The 23,693-nt window shown below is 40.7% G+C and overlaps 1 protein-coding gene and 1 pseudogene across 1 annotated transcript in view; both read left to right on the forward strand.

Moving 5' to 3' along the window:
- Nucleotides 1–23,693, forward strand: part of ncalda (neurocalcin delta a) — a 43,715-nt gene that overhangs the window by 15,961 nt on the left and 4,061 nt on the right. Inside the window, exons 2-3 of the mRNA XM_020937293.2 lie at nucleotides 16,692–17,112; nucleotides 22,826–22,931. Coding sequence (XP_020792952.1) covers nucleotides 16,735–17,112; nucleotides 22,826–22,931 — 484 coding nt within the window. The 5' untranslated portion in view covers nucleotides 16,692–16,734. The remainder of the gene's footprint in view (nucleotides 1–16,691; nucleotides 17,113–22,825; nucleotides 22,932–23,693) is intronic.
- Nucleotides 3,265–5,398, forward strand: LOC129411797 (uncharacterized; annotated as a pseudogene).

Genomic DNA, 23,693 nt, shown 5'->3' on the forward strand with positions numbered 1-23,693 from the left:
CCTGTTGTGCTAAAACTAATGCCGTATTTATGTGGTGTTTACTGCTGATCAAATATGATGATAAATACATCCCTGTTTTATTAGATATTTCCAATTTCAATAGTCAGACTGAGGGTGATTACACATTTGCACACTGAAATTGGAACTAAAGTTGGACAAATAAACATGGACTAGACCAGGGCTAAACCAAGACTAGAACAGGACCAAGCTAAGTCAAAATGAAAGAAGGAAACTAAATAGGAAACTATTTACCAAATCAGCCATTACCCAGTATATCAGCTAAAGAAAACCTACATGAAATGACCAGTGGACTTTCTCTCAGTGATCTTGCACAGCTCTACCTCTCCCTTCTGTTTTCTACACATGACGCAGTGCAGCTGTCCTGTGTTGACGGATTACGTAACTCTGAGCTGATTCTGATTATGACTGCAGGAAGTGTGTCATCTTGTGCCTTTTCTTGGTTTCTCCTGAATCAATAGCCCCACGTTGCAGCCATCTTCCTTCCCCTTCCTCTTCCTCATAGCAGGTCTGTTTCCATAGTAACATAATGAAGGCTAAGGAGGTCCTTTAAAAGACATACATAGCCGCGTGAGTTTGTGTGAGGAGAAATAATGAGGTAGCAACCCCAATCAAAGTGAAGACATCAGAGGATCCCTTGTATTTGCACTGTTCAATGCATGTAGGACAATATAAGTACCGTACATAAGGCTGATCTGTCATGGATGATGATCTATTCATTGCTTGCATAACAGATTTATTCATTGAGGATAATAGATTTTGCACTTATAAGTAATGCCTCATTTATGTTAGCTTGATCCAAATTTACTGGAAGTGTTTTTTAAAGCCCATATTGCTCTGTTTTCTGATTTATGTTTTAATGTTCTTTTCTCCTTCTTTCACACATGTTTAACATACAAACTCTGCATATTTAGGCTGAGTTCTCTCAAACAGAAAACGCTCTGTTCTGCCTTGTGATGTCATATAGGAAGAGATCCACAGTGTTTTAAACTATACAACTTCACTAGAATCATTTGGATAATTTCATCCCTGGAATTGCCAATCTCTCCTGAACAAAAGTTAAAAGGTAGCTGTTAACAAAAAGCTTCCACTACATGACACCACAAGGTGATGTACTCAAACACGTGTGAATGAAACAAAACACAACTCCAGGTTCTCTTTCAAGCATTCGTTCGGTATCTCACATATGGGGTACGCCTCCCCGCGTAACCCTCAGAAGCACTTTATCACTACGCCAGCCCCGATTGGCTGGCCACGTCTGACGCACAAGGGGCAGCCCCCTACATAACCAGCTGCCGTGCGCCACAGCGTCATTCAAACACCTCTTCTCGCTCAGAAGCAATAACGCTGATACTGCTTGAGATCTATGCTACTGTCCACAGAGTGAGCTCACAACTCGTTCGCCGGGCGCTAGTCTCTTGTTGGCGGTATCTGCAAGATAGGCTTGTCTCCAAACAACTATCTTCAAGAGCGAATTAGCTGCAAAGCTGAACTAACTGCAAAGTTAGACGACACTAACTGCAAAGTTAGCCTACACTTTAGCTGCAAAGCTACCACAACGTGCTGCAAAGCATTTCACATTACGATGGCTGCTTCCCCTCCTTCCACGAAGGACCAAAGGCCGGGCCGAAAATGCCCATGCGGGAATGTGATATCTGAAAAAGATACTCACCCATGCTGCAACGAGTGCCTGGGGCTGAGACATGCCCAGGAAGCCTTAGCTCCGGAAGGGACTTGTATTCACTGCGCCCGCATGCCTATGAAGAGTCTTCGTCGTCGGCTAGCCCGCCATGCTAGCTTGACCGAACAGGACCCCGTGCTGAGTGAACTTCCCACTCCAGGCGGCCAATTCCAGGACGCCCCGGCTCCCGCCAGTGCGGACTGGGGCGAAATGATGGATGAAGCAGTTCCATTGCTAGCCTCCGACTTACTGCATGATGACACGGGCTGCGACGCCCTGGATGCTGAGTTGGATTCTCTGGACGGGTCAGGCGACCTCATCTCGTTGGAAGACGATGATGATCCGTTCCTGCCGTCTACACAGGCTGCAGCGCCTGCAACCCCGCACGACCTAAGCACGGATGATGCCAGAGGCGATGACGGCGGTTCCCCTGCTACTGCTATCGGTACAAGCCTGCACGAAGTTTGCAAACGCGCGGCCGAAAAGCTGAACATTCCATGGCCCAACGCCCCGCCTGAGAAGTCCGGTTCCCGGTACGAAGGCAAGCGTTTACCACGGGTGAAAAGTACGGAGAGACAACTCCTCCCCTTGTTCCCCGAGTGCCTGGAGGAAGCCACCCGCACCTGGTCAAAGCCGTACTCCTCCAAGAGTCCGGTCCAGGGAGGGGCCACGCTGGATTGTGTAGCCATGGACGAGAATGGTCTCTCTAAACTACCTCCTGTGGAACCGTTGGTGGCACACCATCTCCACCCTGGGCAGAAGACTTTCTCAGCCTCGTCTGCGCCGAGCTTCCCGTCGAAAACGGATGGTTTCCAGTCATCTATGACCGACAAGGCATACAGGTCTATGGCTCTCGGTGTGCGAGCCTTAAATGCCTCATCCATGTTGATGGCGTATCAAGCCGAGCTCCAGGACGAGATGTCGGGCACACCGGACCAAAAGCTCTGGGACGAGATATGCGTTGTGACCGACCTATGCCTCCGCCTTCATCGCTGCTCAGTGCAGGCTTCGGGACGAGCCATGGGCATCCTGGTGACACAAGAGAGAGCGCGTTGGCTGACCCTATCCAGCCTCTCTCACCGTGAGAAAGTCCAACTCCTGGATGTTGCGGTGGATCCGAAAGGTCTATTTGGCCCCGCCATGGCTTCCATGCAACGTCGTTGTGAGGAGAAAAAGAGGGAGGGAGAAGCTCTGCAGACCTGCTTACCCAGGAAAACTCAGACAACTCCTGCTCCGACTCCAAGGCCATCCTTCGCACAGGTGGTAACCAGACCTACACCTGGCTATAGGATTCCGAAACGACCCACTCCACAGCCCAGACCCGCAGTGCAACCGAAGGCTGAGGGCGGGAATTCGTGGACTAACAAGCCAGCTACACCAGTGGATCAGCAGGGAAGCCAGCCAGCTCCGCCTCGACCACGTTCGGGGAAGCGAGCCAAGCGCACTACCTAGCTCGCTGTCGGGAGAGGTAAAGCGTGTTTGCCAGACGCACGCCCCTCTCCTTCAGCACGGGGGTCTGTCCCGGGAGCCTGCCGTTGCGGCTCGGGACCTAGAGTCCCGGGACAATGTTCCGTTGCACCCCCCCTCCACTGTGACAAGCACAAACACACTGTTCCCTTTAATAAATGTGTTTCGTTCAGTGCATCCAGGCCTAGAACCGAGGGCACTGCAAATAAAAGATTCACTGTTAAAAAACAAATTCTTACTGCGAGGCAGTCACTCGAGGCCCTCAGTGGGTCAGACGGTGCAAACGCGCCCTCTCTGCGCGGGGCAGCAAGGCTTCCCTACACAAGAGGGCAGCATTGCTCCACCGGCCGATGTTCTCTGTGTCGCAGGCACGCTCGCGCAGCGGATTCAACACTGGCGAACGTGTGTAAAGTCAGAATGGGTGCTCAAAACAGTCGAAAAAGGGTACAGGTTACAGTTCGCACGCTCCCCGCCTCGGTTTTCGAGAATACTACACTCGCAGGCGGCAGGAGAAGCGTCTCGCTTTCTCCAAGCAGAGATTACGTCTCTGTTAGAAAAGAAAGCAATTCAAATTGTTCCTCCGGCACAAAGCCAAAGCGGTTTTTACTCGAGGTACTTCGTTGTTCCGAAAAAGGGAGGAGGCATGAGACCTATATTGGATCTAAGAGCACTAAACAAGTATCTCAGACGATACAGGTTTCGAATGCTGACACATGCAGCACTTCTGAAGTTCGTGCGTCCAGGAGATTGGTTTACGACCCTGGACCTCGCGGATGCATACTTCCCACATTTACCCCCCACACAGGAAGTTTCTCAGGTTTGCCTTCCAGGGGGTAATTTACGAGTATCTAGTTCTGCCCTTTGGCTTGGCACTAAGTCCTCGTGTGTTTGTGAAATGTGCAGATGCGGCAATAGGACCACTCAGGATGAGGGGGATTCGTCTGGCTATATATTTGGACGATTGCCTCCTGGCTGCCGGGTCAGAACAGGAGGCAACTGCACACACGGAATGCGTGATGACACATCTGTCATTGCTGGGGTTCAGGTTCAACCTAAAGAAAAGTGTCTTGCTCCCCTCTCAGTCGGTGAACTTTATCGGTCTGTCACTGGATTCAACCGTGATGAGAGCGCGGTTATCACAGGACAGAACGGAGACTATGCGCGCATGTCTCGCTCAGTTTCGCAGGGGAAAGTACGTGAGATTAAAAGACTGTCACAGGCTCCTAGGTCTGATGGCATCTGCTCTAGTTGCTGTCCCCCTAGGCAGGCTACATATGAGGGGTTTCCAGCGCTGGGTATCCAAACTCAGACTGGATCCACACATTCACGCTCGCCGCAAAATCTCAGTCACCTCAGATTGTGCGCTGACCCTACATCAATGGAGCAGACCGAATTTTCTGACACAGGGCGTGCCATTAGGCACAATATGTGCTCGGTCGGTAATAACCACAGATGCATCTCAGTGGGGCTGGGGTGCCACACACGAGGGCAGATCGGTGAACGGTCAATGGAACTCGAGCCAACGAGCAGTACATATCAATGTTCTGGAACTGATGGCTGTTTTCCTAGCTCTGAAGCATTTTCTACCTTACGTGGAAAATACTCACGTGTTAGTCAGGACGGACAACACAACAGTGGTGGCCTACATAAACAAACAAGGGGGTTTGCGCTCTCCTCAGTTACACAGGCTAGCACACAGACTGATACTCTGGAGCCATGTCAATCTGCTTTCTCTCAAAGCCACACATGTGCCAGGAGTAGAGAACCGAGGGGCGGATCTGCTGTCGCGGGGTCACCCTCGTTACGGAGAATGGAGACTACATTCAAACGTAACGAAACAGATCTGGCAACGCTACGGTCACCCAGTAGTGGACCTATATGCGTCCAGAGAGAACGCCCAGTGTCCCCTGTTCTTTTCCCTGAACGATGCGGACGCCCCGTTGGGGGTGGACGCACTCGCGCACCCATGGCCACGCGCTCTGCTTTACGCGTTTCCCCCGTTGGCACTAATATCCCCAACGCTGGACAGGGTGAGGAGCAAGGGTCTCACGGTTATTCTGATAGCGCCCAACTGGCCACAGAAACACTGGTTAGCGGAAATAACGCAAATGCTTTATACACAACCTTGGCCCCTTCCGCTACAGAGAGACTTGCTGACGCAAGCACAGGGAGAGATTTTTCATCCCCACCCAGAGCGGCTGGCTCTTTTGGGCCTGGCCCGTGAGGGGTTGAACATGACAACGAGTGGCTTACCCCATAACGTTGTCATGACTATTCAAAATGCTAGAGCCCCTTCCACGCGTACATTGTATGAAGCAAAGTGGCGTGTGTTTGAGGACTGGTGCGGTACAAATGATGAAATCCCTTTTCAGTGTTCTGTGGGCACGGTGTTAACGTTTCTACAGGGCCTACTTGATGGGGGTAAAGCTTTTTCTACGGTAAAAGTTTATTTAGCCGCTATCTCTGCATGCCATGTTGGTATTAACGGCAAGACAATGGGACAGCATCCTCTGGTCTGTCGTTTCATGCGCGGAGCGCGACGCTTACGTCCCGTTACAAAGCCCTTGTCTCCAGTGTGGGACATGCCTTTGGTGTTGGATGCGCTGTCAGGACCTCCCTTCGAGCCGTTGTTGGAAGCGGAGCTGAAGATACTCTCGCTTAAAACAGCGCTGCTTATGGCACTGGTTTCAGCTAAGCGTGTTGGTGATCTGCACGCACTGTCAGTGCACCCATCATGTTTGCGGTTCGGTCTTGGGGATTCCAGAGTGTCATTGCGCCCGAACCCGGCTTATATCCCTAAGGTTATGGACTCATCTTATGCGTCCCTACCCTTGGAACTTACTGCCTTTTGCCCGCCTCCGTTTATGTCTGAGGAGCAACAGCGGCTGCATTCACTGTGTCCTGTGCGCGCTCTGAGAGCTTATGTGACCAGGACCTCATCTTTCAGAAAGGCAGAGCAACTGTTCGTTTCATGGTCTGGACCTACCAAAGGTAAGCCGATAACTAAGCAACGTCTTTCTCACTGGATTGTGGAAGCGATTGCGTTGTCTTACACGGCTAAGGGCCTCGAACCTCCAGCTGGCTTGCGTGCGCATTCCACTAGGGGTATGGCTACTTCGTGGGCGTTGTTTAGAGGAATATCGCTACAAGAGGTTTGTGAAGCCGCTTCGTGGTCTTCCCCTACAACGTTTATGAGGTTCTACAGACTCGACGTTACTGCGTCTCGTTTAGCTCATGCTGTGTTGAGTGTAAACTTGCCGGTGACGCTGAGCACCCGGACATGATTGTTGGTCACGTATCATCGAGGTTGGCTTGTCCGTCAATTCGGGAGTAAATATATCCCATATGTGAGATACCGAACGAATGCTTGAAAGAGAACTTAAGGTTACGACCGTAACCCCGGTTCTCTGATAGCATGAGTGAGGTATCTCACCGGACTGCCCTTCTTGCGGGGAGCGAGAAGAGCTGTTAACCTTGAATGACGCTGTGGCGCACGGCAGCTGGTTATGTAGGGGGCTGCCCCTTGTGCGTCAGACGTGGCCAGCCAATCGGGGCTGGCGTAGTGATAAAGTGCTTCTGAGGGTTACGCGGGGAGGCGTACCCCATATGTGAGATACCTCACTCATGCTATCAGAGAACCGGGGTTACGGTCGTAACCTTAAGTTTTTTAGGAGATAACAACAATATGACTTAAAGCTCACAAGAGATCTTTAAATCCAGCGTTGTTTGCATGACTATTGAATGTTTCATACTGCATTCCCTTTTAATGGGACTTGAAACTTCTTTTTCAATTAATTTCACTTAACGTGGTCGTTAGTAAATCTGGACAGATGGCTCACTGACGGATGTCTCTTTAAAAAACACTCTTTATTGGTCATGTAGTGGCAGGTATTGCACTGCTGTCTTGAAATATCTGTCCCAATCGAGGGTCTTTGTGTTAGCGCACTGTGATTGATGACTCCTGAATGGCTCTGACTTCCTGTTTGAATGATGGGACAGGAAGTGGGAGCATCTGTCCAGGCTTGAGCAGTAGTTAGCATCCACACATCAGCACTTTCTTTATCGTTATAATCTATACTCCTATTTCTCTAAAGACAGACCTTCTGAGTCCTTAAGTCTTTTGTTGAAAATAAAGCCAGTAGCCACAAAGAGCTGCAGAGGCTTTCAAAAGAATAATTTTTGGTTTTATATTATGCATTAGATTTAAATATAGCTCACTCCATCTTGGAAAATATACTTTTTAAGGACTATGTTGTATTTTGCATATAATTCCTTGGTTTTAGAGAAATAGAATGTTTTTCATGAACTAGTTTATTATAAACAACTCCTACACATTAATTACAGGTATTCTATAAAGCTATGCTTTAAAGGTTTTACTCACTGTAGTCTTTTTGTACAATTTGGCAGTTTCCTACCTTATATGTCCCATGTTTTACTGCATTGTTGATTAGTATAAAGTACATTAAACAATTTGTAAATAGAATGTCACTAAAGGGGAAAGAATTCATACTCTGTTAAAGTGACTTCTCGCAGAATGAATAGTCGACTTGATTTTCTGGTCTGGTGTAAAGCCAATGATTTGTGGTCATTAAGAGCACATTGTTCAGAGGGAGCATCCGTCTCTGTGGTCTGTAGCATTAGTGTAGTGCTGTACAATAGAGACAGATTACGCACATACTCAGAATCTTGTTAGAGGTGGTCTTCCTGAGGTGGATTAAGGCATATTACATGGGATTAGATTATTCTGATGGATGCTCAACTGTTTCAGATCTATTGTACCCTCCATTGTGTCCTCTGTGGGTATCAAGAGATTTATTTGTTGTTTTGTTTGTTTTTGTGTCTGCTGATAACTGTGATTTCTATGAAGGATTTAATCAGAGCAGTTTAGTCTATTACTATTGAAAATATATTCACACAGCCCACACGGCCATCAAACACCCACTGTTGGGACTACAGTAGGAGTGTGCTTTATTATTAAAACAAATCAAAACTTTAAATCCTGATAGCTCAGCTAAAGTAAATCATACAGAATATCACAACCACAAGAACCTAAGTATCATTGCTTTGTTTACATGCACAGCAGAAATCTGGTCATGATCTAATTTCTCAGATTATTGAAACATCATGTAAACAGATCTAATCAGAGTAATCACTTTCTGAATGTCCAGGTCTGTACATGTTTTGACTAGGGATGGGCATGATTAATCGATTAATCGATAATTGATCATTAAGAATTTCGTCGATTACGTTAATTTTAATCGACAAACCGAATGCAGGTTGCTGTGCATAGCGTGACCAAACAGGGGTCTGTACATGTAGCTCTCTGCACTCAGAAGGAGCGAGCAAACACAAACATTCGGTCAGTCTGCAGCGTACCGAAGCACATATGCGTATTTAACGATGATTTGTACAAGAAATTCCACGCTTTCCGTTGCGTTCGGGACAAGTGTGAGTCCATGTGCACAGTGTATAAAGCAGGAACATATGTTTCGGTGTCCAGTGGGAAAAAGCTTTGCCAGGTGAGAGTCGCGCAATGTCGATGACGAGTCCCCACCTCCCACCCCCCGTACGGTGTCCTGGTATTGACAAACGCAAATCTGGTCACACTAACCTGTATTCCACTGAATCATGTCTTTTAATCCGACAGAAATTGACCGCATCAGCGCACAAGAGCTGTAGTTTTACCTTCGCTGAGTTTATGCAAATTAGCGATGCGGTTTTAAGTTTCGTTTCTGTGAAAGTTGCGCAAAACTGAATTAAACACATTATAATCTCAAACGGGCTGATGTGGCTCTAGAGTCGTTACAGTTTATATGTCGTAACGTTGAATTTATTTATGCAGATTAGTAGTGCAGATAGTAATAATAATGATGATCATTTTAATATAAAAACCTTAATGATTAATCGATAATCGATCGTTAATTCTTCCAACGTTCGATTAAGAAAATTTCATCGAATGCCCATCCCTAGTTTTGACTATGATGGTTATGCAAATAGAAACAAACTAATGTGGATAAGACAAAAAAATTAATAAATTATATATGTATATAAATATTAAAGATTGAAACTGAGATTTTAAAGGTCCTATATTACACAAAATTGAATCTTATGAACTTGAATCCATGTTATAATGTTCTTACCTCATCAATAACAATCTTGGAGTTGTGTTTGTTTCATTCACTTGTGTGGAATAATCCTACATGTTTGGGCTGTCTACATCTCCAAAAATCAAATTACTCTATTCCACCTCCTCATGAATCTGTTGTTTTCAAGTTAACAGCTGCCTTTTAATTTTTGTGTTCAATAGATTGACAATTCCAGGATTACAACTATTCAAATGATTGTAGTGAAGGTGTATGGAGTTTAAAAAACACAGTGGAGCATTTCCTGGATTACCACATGACATCACAAGGTGGAACAGAGTGTTTTCTGTTTGAGAATGGAACACAGTCTAAATATGCAAGGTTTGTGTGCTTAACGTTTGAATGAAATACAACACACAACTCCGGGTATGTTTTTAATGAGGAAACTAGAGCCCGACCGATATATATCGGTTGGCCGATATCATCGGTCGATACGGGCACCTGGAGGCATATCGGCTATCGACCGATATGCTTGCTGATAGGGGCCGATATTTCACGTGGGCATGTGATACGTCGTTAAAAATCTTAGACTCTCTACATTCTGTTCATTTAATCCAATTTACAGACAGATAAATGTCCTAATATGTGGCTCCACATCAGTATTTATCTGTGGAGTCATTTGTATGTGTGTGTGTCCGTACTGTCCCTGAACACACCACAGAGTCGTGTCACTCACGTGTGTTTGTTTACACGCGTAGACATAGATCCAAACATTGAGATTATATTCTTTTTACAGACAATCGGTTTGAGTCTGGATTAAAAGGACGTTTATTAGTTCAGACTTGTGATGTGAGGAGGAGCCTGTGTGAGCGGTGAGTGTTGGAAATATGTCGACTTTGATGCTAGTTTTGGTCATTTGTTTTGGGTTAGCTGCTGTAGCTCACGCACATAAACAGGCTGTTTTCCATTGGTCTGTTCTAAAGTGACTACATTGGCCGTATATTTGTTACTGGACCTGCACTGATATGTAAATGAGCTGTGAATAGACGTGTGAATTATGACATTTGCGTATATAATTAATTACCGCGGCGCGCACGTATTTACGGCTAAAGGCTAATAGCACTAGTTTCTTTACTAGTGATGGGTCGGTCGCGAACGAAATGGCTCTTAGAGCCGGCTCTTTGAAGCGAACGACGGGAACCTGATCCTTATTGGGAGCCGTGTTTTCTCTTTCTCTCACTTTTTTTCTCTTCACGCAGACTCAGACTCGTGGTAGTTTGACATCGGCAGCGGCTAAAAACGAAACTTTGAGAAATTTGCGTGTACATAGGATAAAAAAAATAAAAAAAAATTAGCATATTTGGCTGTAGTTTAGCATAAATTAAATAAACCAGGACTAATCTTGGGCACGAGATAGAGACCGAGTCCCGACACTCAGTCCTGGTTCAGTTTTGGTTTAGTCCTGTTTTACACGTGGTCTAGATCTGTTTTAGTCCTGGTTTAGTCCTTTTTCAGTCCTGGTTCAGTCCTGATTCAGTCCTGCTTTAGACGTGCTTTAGTCCTGCTTGCAACAAAACAATCTGAAGAGTCGCTTGGGAGCCAAAAGAACCAGCAGCTTTTAGTGAGCCGAGCCAAAAGAGCCGATTCTCTAAAAAGAACTGGAATACCCATCACTAGTGTCTAGAATGTGATGCAAAAATGCCATTAAGCCGACGTACTGTCTGTAAATATGACATAAAGAGGCAGAATAACAATAAATGTTGCCTAAATAAACCCAATTTAAAATCCACTAGAGTCAAACCTAAGTTTTTTAAACAATTCAAGATTTACAGTGAATTTTTACATCACTAAATATATCGGTGATTATATCGGCTAACGGCAGCGCCAACCCTCATTATATCGGTTTCATATCGGCCACAGCAAAATCCATATCGGTCGGGCTCTAGAGGAAACATTTTAACAAGATCAGAAAATAGTGTAAAATGGGCCCTTTAATATTGTACTCTGTCTTCCAAGTCAGTTACTCTAAAATGGCACAGATAAACTGACACGTGCCTCCAGGTGCTTTGATGATCATATTTCATTTGTGCATGTTAAAACAGCAAATATCAGACCTCATTATTAAGTTAACTCATTATTCAAGACATCAGATTTTTACTGGCTATGTAAAGTGTGTAAGTCATACTGGCCCACACAGCCATCAAACACCCACATCAGGATCATAGTAAGTGTACACTCTCCATAGACGCTCATACACACACAGAGACTAGGACCTCGTCAATGGCAGCGAGGTTTTCTCTGAAGGTTTCTATGGTAACACAGTAAAAAGTGTCTTGGTGAAAAGAGTGAGTCGGTCATTTGTGAGATTAAAAAAGAATGAAAAACAATGTGATGCGTATGGATATGAGCAAGCAGTGTTTATGAATGGAGCTGTTGAGGTAATATTGTAGGCTATGTTGAGGGAGAATGCACTGTGTAAAATAGGCCTACATATCCTTGACTTTGCCTTAATGATAAGTCTATAATCTGCTTTTTCATTCTTTTCACATAGATTCACAATTCAGAGACAGAGCCTTTCTTGACAAATTGGGCCTAAAGCTGGACTGAAAAGCTGTTCTTTTTTAGTCTTTCTCCCACACAAATAATTTAATAAAACCAACTCATAGGTTTCAGGCAAATGATTCCCTCCAGAGTTCAAGGATTCTCTGGGGGCTTCTTGATTTTAAAGAAGTCCTATTTTGATTTGAATTAACTTATGCTTAAGAAATAGAGGTCCATTGCCATAGCTTGAAAGCCATGAAAATGTTGATAATCAGGGTTGATAAATGCCCAACAATATAAGGTTACACTACTTTTTCTTTATATTATTATATTTTCTTTTGAAAAGGTTTGAAATAACCAACCTGAATCAACAGACCCTGCTTACACCAAAAGTACTCTGCATTTTCATGACCAGCTGTATACCATGTTTACATAAGGACATGCTTCTTCCCTTTTCACCTTATACATAAATGTACCGTATATATGTAGATTAGGGCCATGGCTTGCTTTGAGTGTACCATTTGCTGTTCCATTATTTCTCAGTAATCATATGCAATAACATTTACTAAGAATTTCACTTGCAGATAGTACAAAATTGCTGATATAAGAAGAAAGCCGTGAGTGTTGACTGGTGGATGCCCTTATGTTCTGCCCGTGCCCTATAGGGCACTACTTAGTGCACTATAGAGTGCATAGTAAGAATCCTAAGAATCCTGTGATTAAAGTATCTTGAGCTTTGGAGATATAGACAAAGCCTAATAATAAAGGGTTACTCAAATGTGTGAATGAAACAAAACACAATTCCAGTATGTTTTTGATGAGGTAACAACATAGATATAAGTTCATTAGAGTAGATTTTGTGCAATATAAGCTCAAGAGTTAGCTTGACAGTTTGCACATGTTTAGTGAATGCTGCATCAGACATACAGGCAGAGCTCATATAGGGGCATTGGATTAACGTATGGATTATTGGATATAGTTGAATAATTCCCCATAATTCCAAAGTGTCCTTCTTTGGATCATGTTAAAGCTTTTTGACAGCATAATACTGCAGCGCCCTGGTGTGACCCCTAACAAGCTCCAGTAATGCCAAATACAACACAGAGATATGAGACACTTGCACAGCAGCCAATGTGCTAAAAATAGATCACTAACAAAATCACAGTCTTGGACAAATTGGATAAAAGTTGTGACGCTAGTCCAATTCCGAATGACACAACAGTAAAGAGATTCTTAAAGTTTGACATGTTTTTTCTTCATCATAATCTAATTTTGTTTATTGTGAGAAGAAACATTACAATTTAACAACAAGTCACATTTATGACATTGATGAACAACAGAGAAATCTGTAGTTCTCTTTCATCTACATTGTCTAGTGGAATACTATTCTTATACAACATATGCTACTATAAAGTTATTAAATCAAACTTTATGAACAGAATTAGCAGCGTGCAAAATAAATCTCTATATATCGAGATTCTAGATTTGGTGCTACAGTATCATTATTGTGTTCTGCTTTACCAATATATCACCAAGAGTACTTTTTTGTATCTTTTAGCCATTTCTTTTGAGACTGCATGACAATTGTCTTGCTTATTTAGTGGAAGAAAACTTGTGAATTCAACATTGACATATTCACTGTTTTGATGATTAAAACAGATGTACCGTATGCTATATTAACTTTCACAACCACATATTGTTGCTAAAAAGTATTTGGTTCTTAACGCTTAACATATGTATCGCCATATTATGATAATATTGTATCATGTGTCTCATGAAGGGACCTTAGGATTCGCAGCTCTAAACATGAAAAGTAATAGCCTCTCTTTTTACTGCAATTCTCATGGTTATTATTTATTTATTGTTTTTCTATTTTTTACACTGACACAATTTCATATAATACCACATCCCTTTTGATAATGGCAGGAACTACAATACCAAGCAATCACTGTTTGTATTTACGCAAAGGTAAATACTCTTTCACATTGGAATGATATCAGATAGTTCTGGTTGCTCTTGTAGACATATTGCTATTGTCAGCACATCACAATCACTTCAAATCCAAAACAACAAGTCAAGAGATTTCTAAGCCATTAGAAAGGATCACAAACTCATTTGGATGTTTTTTGGGTTTTTTTGTTTTTTTTCAAAACCTAAAAACCAGACAGAACACTGAGTAATAATACGATTACATACAAATGGATGTTCTTTTCATTGCATACCCTTTTCAACTAAAATCAAAAACATCACTTGCTTCTAATTTTAGCACCTGCTTTGTAAGTAAATCCTTGTTCACTTATTATCATATGTTTGATTTATGGCTTTAACAGTTCAGCTTTTAATCAGTTGCAGTGTTAATCTCTATTTTGACACAGTTTCTGCTCCTGTCATCGTTTAGTGTCTACAACTACTATGAAGTTAGCCTGTCACTGAAAGCATTACAATATTAGTGCAATTATTGTTTTATTAATATGCAAAATAAGAATGCTGAGGATATCGTAACAAAATATTTTTAAAAATGCTCCAAAAATACAGATTAAAATGAATGCTGTGTAATATTTAATTTCGGTACATTTATGTTTTGTGAGAAACTTTGATCTTAAACAATCACATTTACCGTACTGGCACGTATTTCTGGTTCACTGTCCTGATATTCAGATGGTATACTAAAAGATATATATTCCTTTTTCAATACTACCCACCCCCTTCTCTAAATGACCGTATTTAAGACCTACAGTGGAGCGTAGTTGCTGTGTCTGTATGTGTATGAGTAACAGCCATATACTGTATGAGCATATGTGTGTAACAGGGTCAGTGAAGTAGAGCTGTTACTGAGACTGTGCTGAGAGGATAGTGACAGGCTCAAGAGTCTCTGCTGAGAGGAGTTAATTGTTCTGAAGAGAGATTTGAGCGTCTTAAACAAAGCTTTACATGTTCACGCTGTTAAACTGGACATACATTATCGTTATGTCATGCAATAATGAAAATAGTGTATGCGGATTGGCTTTATATTGATGTGCTGGTAATACAAGTATTTTAAAGAAGACATTATTATGCCACATGCTATTATTGTTCAGCATTGATCTAAAACAGCTTAATAACGGAATAATAGAAATTGCATAACTGGGATACATAAGAGACATTTCACCATAAAGTATGTATTTTTATTATTGTTGTTCAAGTTATCTCTCTTGCTTTTATTCCATTGCTATTTAAATGACCCCAAATTACATGCATGCTAACTGTAAGCGAATGTACCTCTCCACAGATCTGGCTGAGGACCAGAGGCGATAGGTTCTTCTCTGTGGTCGGTCCACGACTGTGGAACACTTTGCCATTGCACATTTAAACTGCACAAACACTGGAGCACTTTAAATCCTTGCTCAAAACATACCTTTTCTCCCTGGCATTTGCCTAGAGTTAGGAAGAGACATCTTGGCACCTTGCTGTTATTTTATTTATTTATATGTATATATATATGTACATTATTGTCATTGCTTTGTCAATTGTATGTTTTATTTCATTGTTCAGCACTTTGGTAAGCTTTGGCTGTTTTAAATGTGCTATACAAATAAATTTGATTTGATTTGACAGATCTAGCCAGTAACTTAACTTGGAATCTCTTCTTGTTTCAATGGAGATAGATATGTGTAATACCATAATAAGGAACATTCCAGACAAGAAATAACATCTCCATGGTTATAAATTGTTGCGAAACCTTGCGAAAAGTTACATGGTGCACCATTAATGATGGACCTTTTGTTTTTTCAGACCCACTGACACAAAACAGCTTGTACGATTTCTCATCCTCTGTTGTTTATAAAATATCTGTACCTCTGCATTTTTAGTACAAATTGACCCAAAACTGAAAGATAAACAGATGCAAACTTTCTAGAATGTGTAAAATCTTCTGTCTTCTGTGTATCCAGATGTACTACTTAAACAGCTATCACCCTTTTCTCTAAAGCTTTAAAATGTGTTTGTTGAACCTCCACCTTGCCCTGCTCTGTGTAGTAAGCCAGACGTATTTATAATGTGTGTGAGATTTTATGGACCAATTAAATCCATGTTGGGCATATGGCACTTGGGTTGCTCTGCTGTTTTCCATGGAAAGTTTGTTAAAGGGAGTGTTTTCAGAGCTGAGAGAAGCAGGTCTGAAAGGAGTGTGCTTACAAAAAGTTACTTAAGGACATAGCAGATCTGTAGAAAGCAAAATCCACTTAATGGTGTTTTAACTTTTTAACTGTTGTAAAATGTCCAGTGATGATATTATGTTGACATGGACTTAGAGTGCCTATTAGGAAGCTATGAAAAGTAATGGGGAACTTAACAATGACTTTCTCCTTTACCATAACACATAATCTGTGTCCAGGTGTATAGAGATTTTCAGTTTGATTCCATTTAGCAACCGTTTCTATTACAGTTTTCTTATTTTATTTATCTTGGGTTGCTAACTGAGATTTTTTAAAATGTTGACTTACTTCTACAGAAAGCTATTTTATCCTTGAATTTGTTTTGCATGGTTTAACACCTTTAACGCAGAATCTGTGATTAATTTTTCTCAATTTTTGATTTAAGTTTTATTGTCTTCAGATGCCTTCAATAGTAATTTCCTGAACCTGAACAACTCATTGCAACTCATCTGTAATCATTGCCATTCATCAGAAAAAGTAGTCAAATTTCTCCAGTCCAAACCACATGCTTTTCCTGACAGAGGACTGTCCGTGGATCTCTCGATTAAAATTACTGAATCTCTATCTCGATTAAAATGTGATTAATAAAATATTTTGGAGGTGATAATTGTTGTATTTTTCACAACACTGATTTGTTGCCCCCCTTTGAGTACATTTTGCTATCAGCTTGTTTACTTACCTTCTCTCCTCTCTCTGTTCTTCCTCCAGCTGTGAGCCTTCTCCTCCTCGCTGGCCTCCTTGTCCCAGAGCCATGGGGAAGCAGAACAGTAAGCTACGTCCTGAGGTCATGCAGGACCTACTGGAGAGCACCGACTTCACTGAGCACGAAATCCAAGAGTGGTACAAGGGCTTCCTACGGGACTGTCCCAGCGGCAACCTGTCGATGGAAGAGTTCAAAAAGATCTATGGAAACTTCTTCCCCTACGGAGATGCTTCCAAGTTCGCCGAACACGTCTTCCGCACTTTTGACGCCAACGGAGATGGGACAATAGACTTCAGGGAGTTTATCATAGCCCTGAGCGTTACATCACGTGGGAAACTGGAGCAGAAGCTGAAGTGGGCCTTTAGTATGTACGACCTGGACGGGAACGGCTACATCAGCAAGGCAGAGATGCTCGAGATAGTACAGGTGAGTGCCTAATGGTGGAGAGACTGGGGTATAGATTTCAAGATTTTTAAGATTTCTTTCTTCTTACCCCTCTCTATTCTAAATACTCTTGTGTGGCTTAAGAACCAAATGTTGCTGCTTAGAGCTGCTGTGCATATGTCTGCTCATTCTGCTCTGACATTTGTACTCCTGGCTCTCTTTTTGTTTTTTGAAGTAAAAAAATAAAAAAGGAAAACATAGAATAAAACACAGGTATCAGTTTGCTTGGGTTAACAAAACTATCCTAATGGTCTTCTGAACCAAGGCTCAGGTCTGTAATGGCTCTAATAAATATAAACATAAACAAGGAATAACCCAAAGGAGTGACTGAAATGTGGATAAATTGGACTCTAAAGTCAACAAATACTTGAACTGCAGAGTAGTCAGTGTACCACCTGAAGGAGCTTTCTACAGACCCACTGGTCTAGACAGAATATAGTGAAAAGTGAAACATTTTAGGGGGAAATAACTATACTCTTATAGTGACAATTACAGCTTCATAAGTAATTCAAATTAGATTACAGTATATTTAAAAGGTGCCTGAAATGAGTATCACTGTGGGAACCAAGATTTCCATGAGTCATTCTTGCCAGGCTTCAAACTAAAAAAAAAAAAAAAACTAAAATATGTTTATGGAAAGCTGCCCGCTGACAGTGGGACATAATTCATTTTTTAAAGTGTGTCCCCCTGGCCTGTACTGCAGTAGTGAGTATCAGATGACACTGATGTACACACAGTGACTCCTACACTAACCAGCTCCTGCTCTTTAAAAACACGAGTCCTGAAGAGCAGAGTCTGTTACTCTGTGTTGACAAGGCCAGACGCAACAGCCTCTGGATATAGGGTTTCCCCACTACAACATGATCCGTAAATCATCTGTCTTCACTGTTTTATTTAAAGGGGAGATATTGTGCAGTTTCAAGCTATTAACTATGTTACAACTGATTCAGGTCACATTCAGCCACTCAAAATTCTACTCTGAGTGATTTATATATGTTTATAGTAATAGATATAGTTATTAATGTTTATTCAAGTGCACGGTTTTCAAAAGTGTCCAAATTATGAAATAGTGATTCATCCAATGATATATAACAGACAAAAGTGTAATATGTCTTCTTTAATCTATACAGTCAACACAGAGGTCTCACTGATGGTCTCATTCAGATTTGCCATGCTTTTAGACAAATTAATATTTGTAAGAAGGAAAGTTTTGTTTCAGATCATATATTAAGGTGCTTTGTGTTGAGATCCTTTACTGTCACCCATGATTTTATGGAAGATAGTCTACATGGGCACATGGTTCATTATTGCTCCACTCTTTCACCATCTCAATTGTATCTGTCCTATCTGCCTACGTCTCTTTAGATCAAGGTTAAATGAATCTCCAGATCTCTCAGTACAGCCGTGATTCACTCATGTCATCTCTCTCTCTCTTTGTCCCTCTCTCTGTCTTTCTCTCCTCTCTATCGCTCACTCTCTCTTTCTCTTTCTCTCTCTTTCAAGCACCAAAATGCATTAGGTGTGAGTCACTGTCATTTGTGTCCTTCTGTTGGGATCATTGAGTATCAAATATAATAGCTGTGTTTATAGAAAATTATTATCACTATCATTTAGCTGCGTAGTTACTCTCTGTGACTTTTCTATTGCAGTTTTGTTGTCTATGTCGTGGAAACTGTAAATTTGTTGAATGAAAATAGTGTTTTTCAAATACAGCTTTACCCCTTTTACACCTGTTTTACCTCATTATAATGTGGCAGTAATTTATTTTCAGCCTTTGTTTGTATGTGGACTCACAAATGTTTGTATATAACTATCCATTTTATCCCATCCCTACCCTTTCCAATGTTCCTCTGTTGCTATTTCCATAAAATGGAGCATTCACATATACTATAGTTGAAAGCCTTCCACCTTTTTTACGCCACTTTTTACTTTAGAGGCTATATATTGAGTGATTCAATACGTTGAGTGCTGTTTATTTCAAGTGGAGTTATGTGGTGTTTGTGTGGAAATACAGCACAGTCATTCATACATTGAAGTAGCACCGTAATAGTGCTTATTTTGGCTTTCACTCTCTCTCGGTGCATTTCTGAAGTACTGTGGGGTCGGGAGAGGGCAGACCAATAACAAGGCAGTAACGTGCAGATATAGACATGGGAGTCAGGAGGAGTCAAGCCTTTAAATAAATAAATGCAGAAAACTGAAAGATTTTTTGGTGATGTGTATGTCAAGTACAGTATATCATAAACCACACGCTCCTTTCAATATTTTTACAATTATTAAACATTCAGAGCTGTAGTCTAAATCATTAAGTCAATACAATAAACTCATAGCTCATTACATATTGACTACATTAAAGCAGTTGGCTAATTTTGTTATTTTATTGACAAGTTCAGTTTTATTTTGCATATAATTTTTTTTTTTAAGTTTTTGTTCTTCTGAGGCCCAATAAAAATCCAAATAAAAAAAAGGATTATTCCACCCCTAATCATGAATATATATTTTAAAACTATTACTATATTTTTCTGTATTTTTAAAACTCTAATATATTATTCATCCAGTTACGGCTACAGGGAAATATTGAATGTGTATTCAATACACATTCAAAGTCTGATCAATAAATTCTGATCAGACTTTCTCTGATGTAACTCCACTATTTCATGGCAATTAGGGCTGTAGTTGATTAAAGACATGTCTTGCCAATTAATTCGTCGACTATAAAAAGGGGGGATTTGGCAAAGGCTCTCAACACTGTCCATATCTCTATGTATCTGACCCAAACTGCACTCACAAGACTACATGCACAGAAGTTCATGCACAGGAGTTCATGCAAAACAACTATTTATACAGAAAAAAGTACTAGGAAACATATTTATATCAGGACAAATTATACTTGTAAATCTTAATAATGCCTTACCAAAAAAGTACCTCACTTACTTCTCTTTTCTGCTGTTAACCGACTAAATGACTCACAGACTACAGAATCTAAAAATGTTCTTGTAAATAGTAAATGGTCACTTTTTACCCCACTTGGACACTCAAACAGCTTTACATCAAAGAACCACTCTCCCATGAACACAGTTATATATGCAGACACTGTTGGAAAGAGAGATGAAGTGTCTTTCCAGGGAGCTCATAGACTGTATGCACTGACAGGAGCCAATATCAAATCTTTAGATAAGTGGGAGACGGCTGTAGCCCCTGTCGCACATGTGTATTCTGATGCTTGATTTGCTTTGTTGAACACCACTGTAAGTTTGATGAGTACAGGTTTGTCTAGATGTTTGCTTAATGAGACTAGGGATGCACCAGTAACAATTATGGAATCAAATATCAGCGGAGGTACTGAAAAATTAGCTGGAAAAGGTATCAGTTATATGCTTTGGCTTTTAATTCAAGGTACACCAGATCATCTTTAAACTTTAATATCCTACTGTATTTTTTGTGCATTTTTACCATTGTATTATCTTGTTGTGTATACACTTACCTGTGCAGCACTTTGGTCACTGGTGGTTGTTTTAAATGTGCTTTATAAATAAATTTGACGTTGACATTGACATATATATGTTGAGCTGATATCCTTGGGCCTTTTAAGTGAATGAAATAAGATTATTTACAAGCTGATTTTGACCTACAGTGTCTCATAATGTTTCTACTTTCATTCATAAAAATCTGTTCAGTAGTTATCGGAAAGATAAATAATAGATGTATAACATAACTGGATCTCTTGTGTAATAAGTTGTGCCATTTCCTGTCCCTACACTGGTATCGGTTAATATAACTAAGACCAGACCAGTGACTATATATGATTAGGGAGTTACCTTCTTTGAGGTCCCAGGTTCTATTGTGATGTCTTTATGGTGACTTTCCCCATTATTATGTGTCATTATTCTTATCCTCCCCTTTGTCATTTTATATTGAAAAGGGCAGCTTGGCATTCCCAGCTGTCTGTAGCATGTGTCTTCTTTGTAATTTATTTTTGATCTCCACTACACTGGTCTTATGAAAACTGTAGTTACTATATCACCTATCACATTTTGAAGTAAGATATATAGTGGATGTAAATATACACAATAATTGATAATATAGCATCTAATTTATGCCACTGACACAATAATCCTGAAAGTAGAATTATCCCCCAAAAACTATTCTAACTAACTAAAATGTATGAGCTGTTATAAATAAATAGCAGAATTATTCATTTCAGTTTGTATTTATATAATGTTATCAATTCAATTCTCTACAGCTCAAATCTTATTGCATTGCAAAAACAATAACAATCAAAAAATTCTCACTAATGCTAAGAAAAGTACCCATGATAAATATTGACCCCAAAAAACTATTGTTCCATCTGTCATGTATAAGTCAATATAATATTTATCATGACAGGCCTTGTTATTTCTAATCCATAGCAGTCTGTCCATTGGCGTACTAGACTATATATACCTATGTCGAGTCTCCCACAGTTTTGCAGGTATATCCTTTAGTATTTTCCTCTTCTCGCCTCATGCAGTTTGTGTCTCTTTCAGCTCTGCAGGAGATCATGTATTTCGTTCTTGTGTTGCTGCTTCCCACTTTAACACCAAACCCTATTTAGTCCCTGTAAGTTGCCTGTGTGAAGACTTGGTGGTGATGTGTGTGTGTGTTGGTGAATCAGACGCAGGGAAACAGCCGAAAGGTCTCAGAAAGGGGCAGGTCTATGGGAGGGAGCAGTGGGAGGTGAGCAGCTGCAGGGTGGATGCAGTCGATGTGTCTGAGGGCCACAGGAGAGCGAACAAATAACACTGTAGAGTTTGAAGTAAAGTGAAGTTAAAATGTTCTGAAGAAGTTTGGATTACTACTGAATGAAAACTTGTGTTAATGGTTTTAACTAGGAATGCACCGATACTGATTCTGATACGATAGGATAAAGTATCTGCTGATGCTTGATATTAACAAATACCAGTGTAGAGGATATATTTCCTTTAAACAAAAATCACATACGACAAAACTGATCCAAATGTGTTATGTAGCTGTTATTTATCTCTCAAATAACAACAGAACAACCATAAATAAAAGTTAAAACATTATGGCACTTTCAGGGTCCACTACGATCTTATTCCATCAATTCATAGGCTCAACCAAGATATCGACTGAACCGATATTTGGCAAAACCAGTATCAGCTTGGTGTATCACTAGTTTTAACAATATAATGTTATTCCTGTTTGCTGAGTCAGTCCAGCATTGCTTTGTGTGATGAAACTAGTTAGAGAAAGGACACGTGACACATGTACCTGAGCCAGTTTGTTGAGCCATAGTGAAGAGTGTGCAATAAAAAGAGTGAACAATGCACATTAATACACCTTTTTGTGATTTTGAAATCCCTTAATAATCTTTTCTCATCGGCCACCCTAATGTAGCCATTCATATTCTTCATTTATTTTATTTTGTGCCTAAAATCCAATAGACAAGCAATTCAAATGTTATGCAGTATTTGTATTTTTCTTTTTTATATGTCTATGATATTCTAATGACTGGAGATAGTCTGTATAATTTTAAATATACTGAACATTTTTCTCACTTACCAAAACAAAACAAAAAAAATAGTCTTAACTTGCATTAAAAATAAATAAACATATACATATTTGCCTGATGATTTTCTGAATTAAACTCAGTTGACAGAAGAATAGGAAATTAAAATGATTTCTTCTTGTACAGGCGATCTACAAGATGGTGTCCTCAGTGATGAAGATGCCAGAAGATGAATCAACACCTGAGAAGAGGACGGAGAAGATCTTTAGGCAAATGGATACTAATAGAGACGGTGGGATTTCAATACACCAATGCACCAATGTACACGCACTATAGATGGCACTCTATATAGCAACAACATTATGTCTTTCTGTGTCTTTTGATTTAGTGTATATTTGAACTGTTGATATTGTTGAAAAAGTGATATCCAGTTTAATATTACAAAAAATTGAGTTTAATATTTTACTATCATGACAACACTGGTGCCTATATATTTAACTGCTCAGTTTCTTCTTCTGTCTATTTCTGTCTGTCGATAATTTAATGTCTTGCGTAGTTGGATAATATTTTTAGTTGTTATAGTAAATTATGAAATATAATACTGATGCGTGGAATAAAACCGTAAATATGATTGAAAATGTATTATTGAACACTTGAGCTCATTGAGAAGCCTATCCACACTCACTACTACGTACTTCTTACTATTAAGTACAATCTAAGTGCCTGTATATGAAATCCGTGTGCACACAGAACTATTGTCATTGTCCGTTTGATCAGCGGATTTGTAAAATGAGATGCACCAGTTATTTAAATTACAAATGTTTTTATGAGTTGCTTGTCAGTGCCAGTGCCACCTGGTTGTCTGGCCGCTATTCAAACAAACCTGGTTTTCCATCACAGGGGTTTAGTGAGAGCCCTCGAGATTCAAGCATCCATTCAACTCTCACTATTCACACCAGACACAAGTTGTTATTGTTGTTTTTATAACCAATAAGACATACAGGTCACAGTCATGTAGTGATGTGGGCCTTAAAGCTTTTTTATTCAATAATGA

The sequence above is a fragment of the Boleophthalmus pectinirostris genome, unplaced genomic scaffold (assembly GCF_026225935.1).
Source record: "Boleophthalmus pectinirostris isolate CB_2022bp ecotype Guang Dong unplaced genomic scaffold, ASM2622593v1 HiC_scaffold_6, whole genome shotgun sequence".
NCBI lineage: Eukaryota > Metazoa > Chordata > Actinopteri > Gobiiformes > Gobiidae > Boleophthalmus > Boleophthalmus pectinirostris.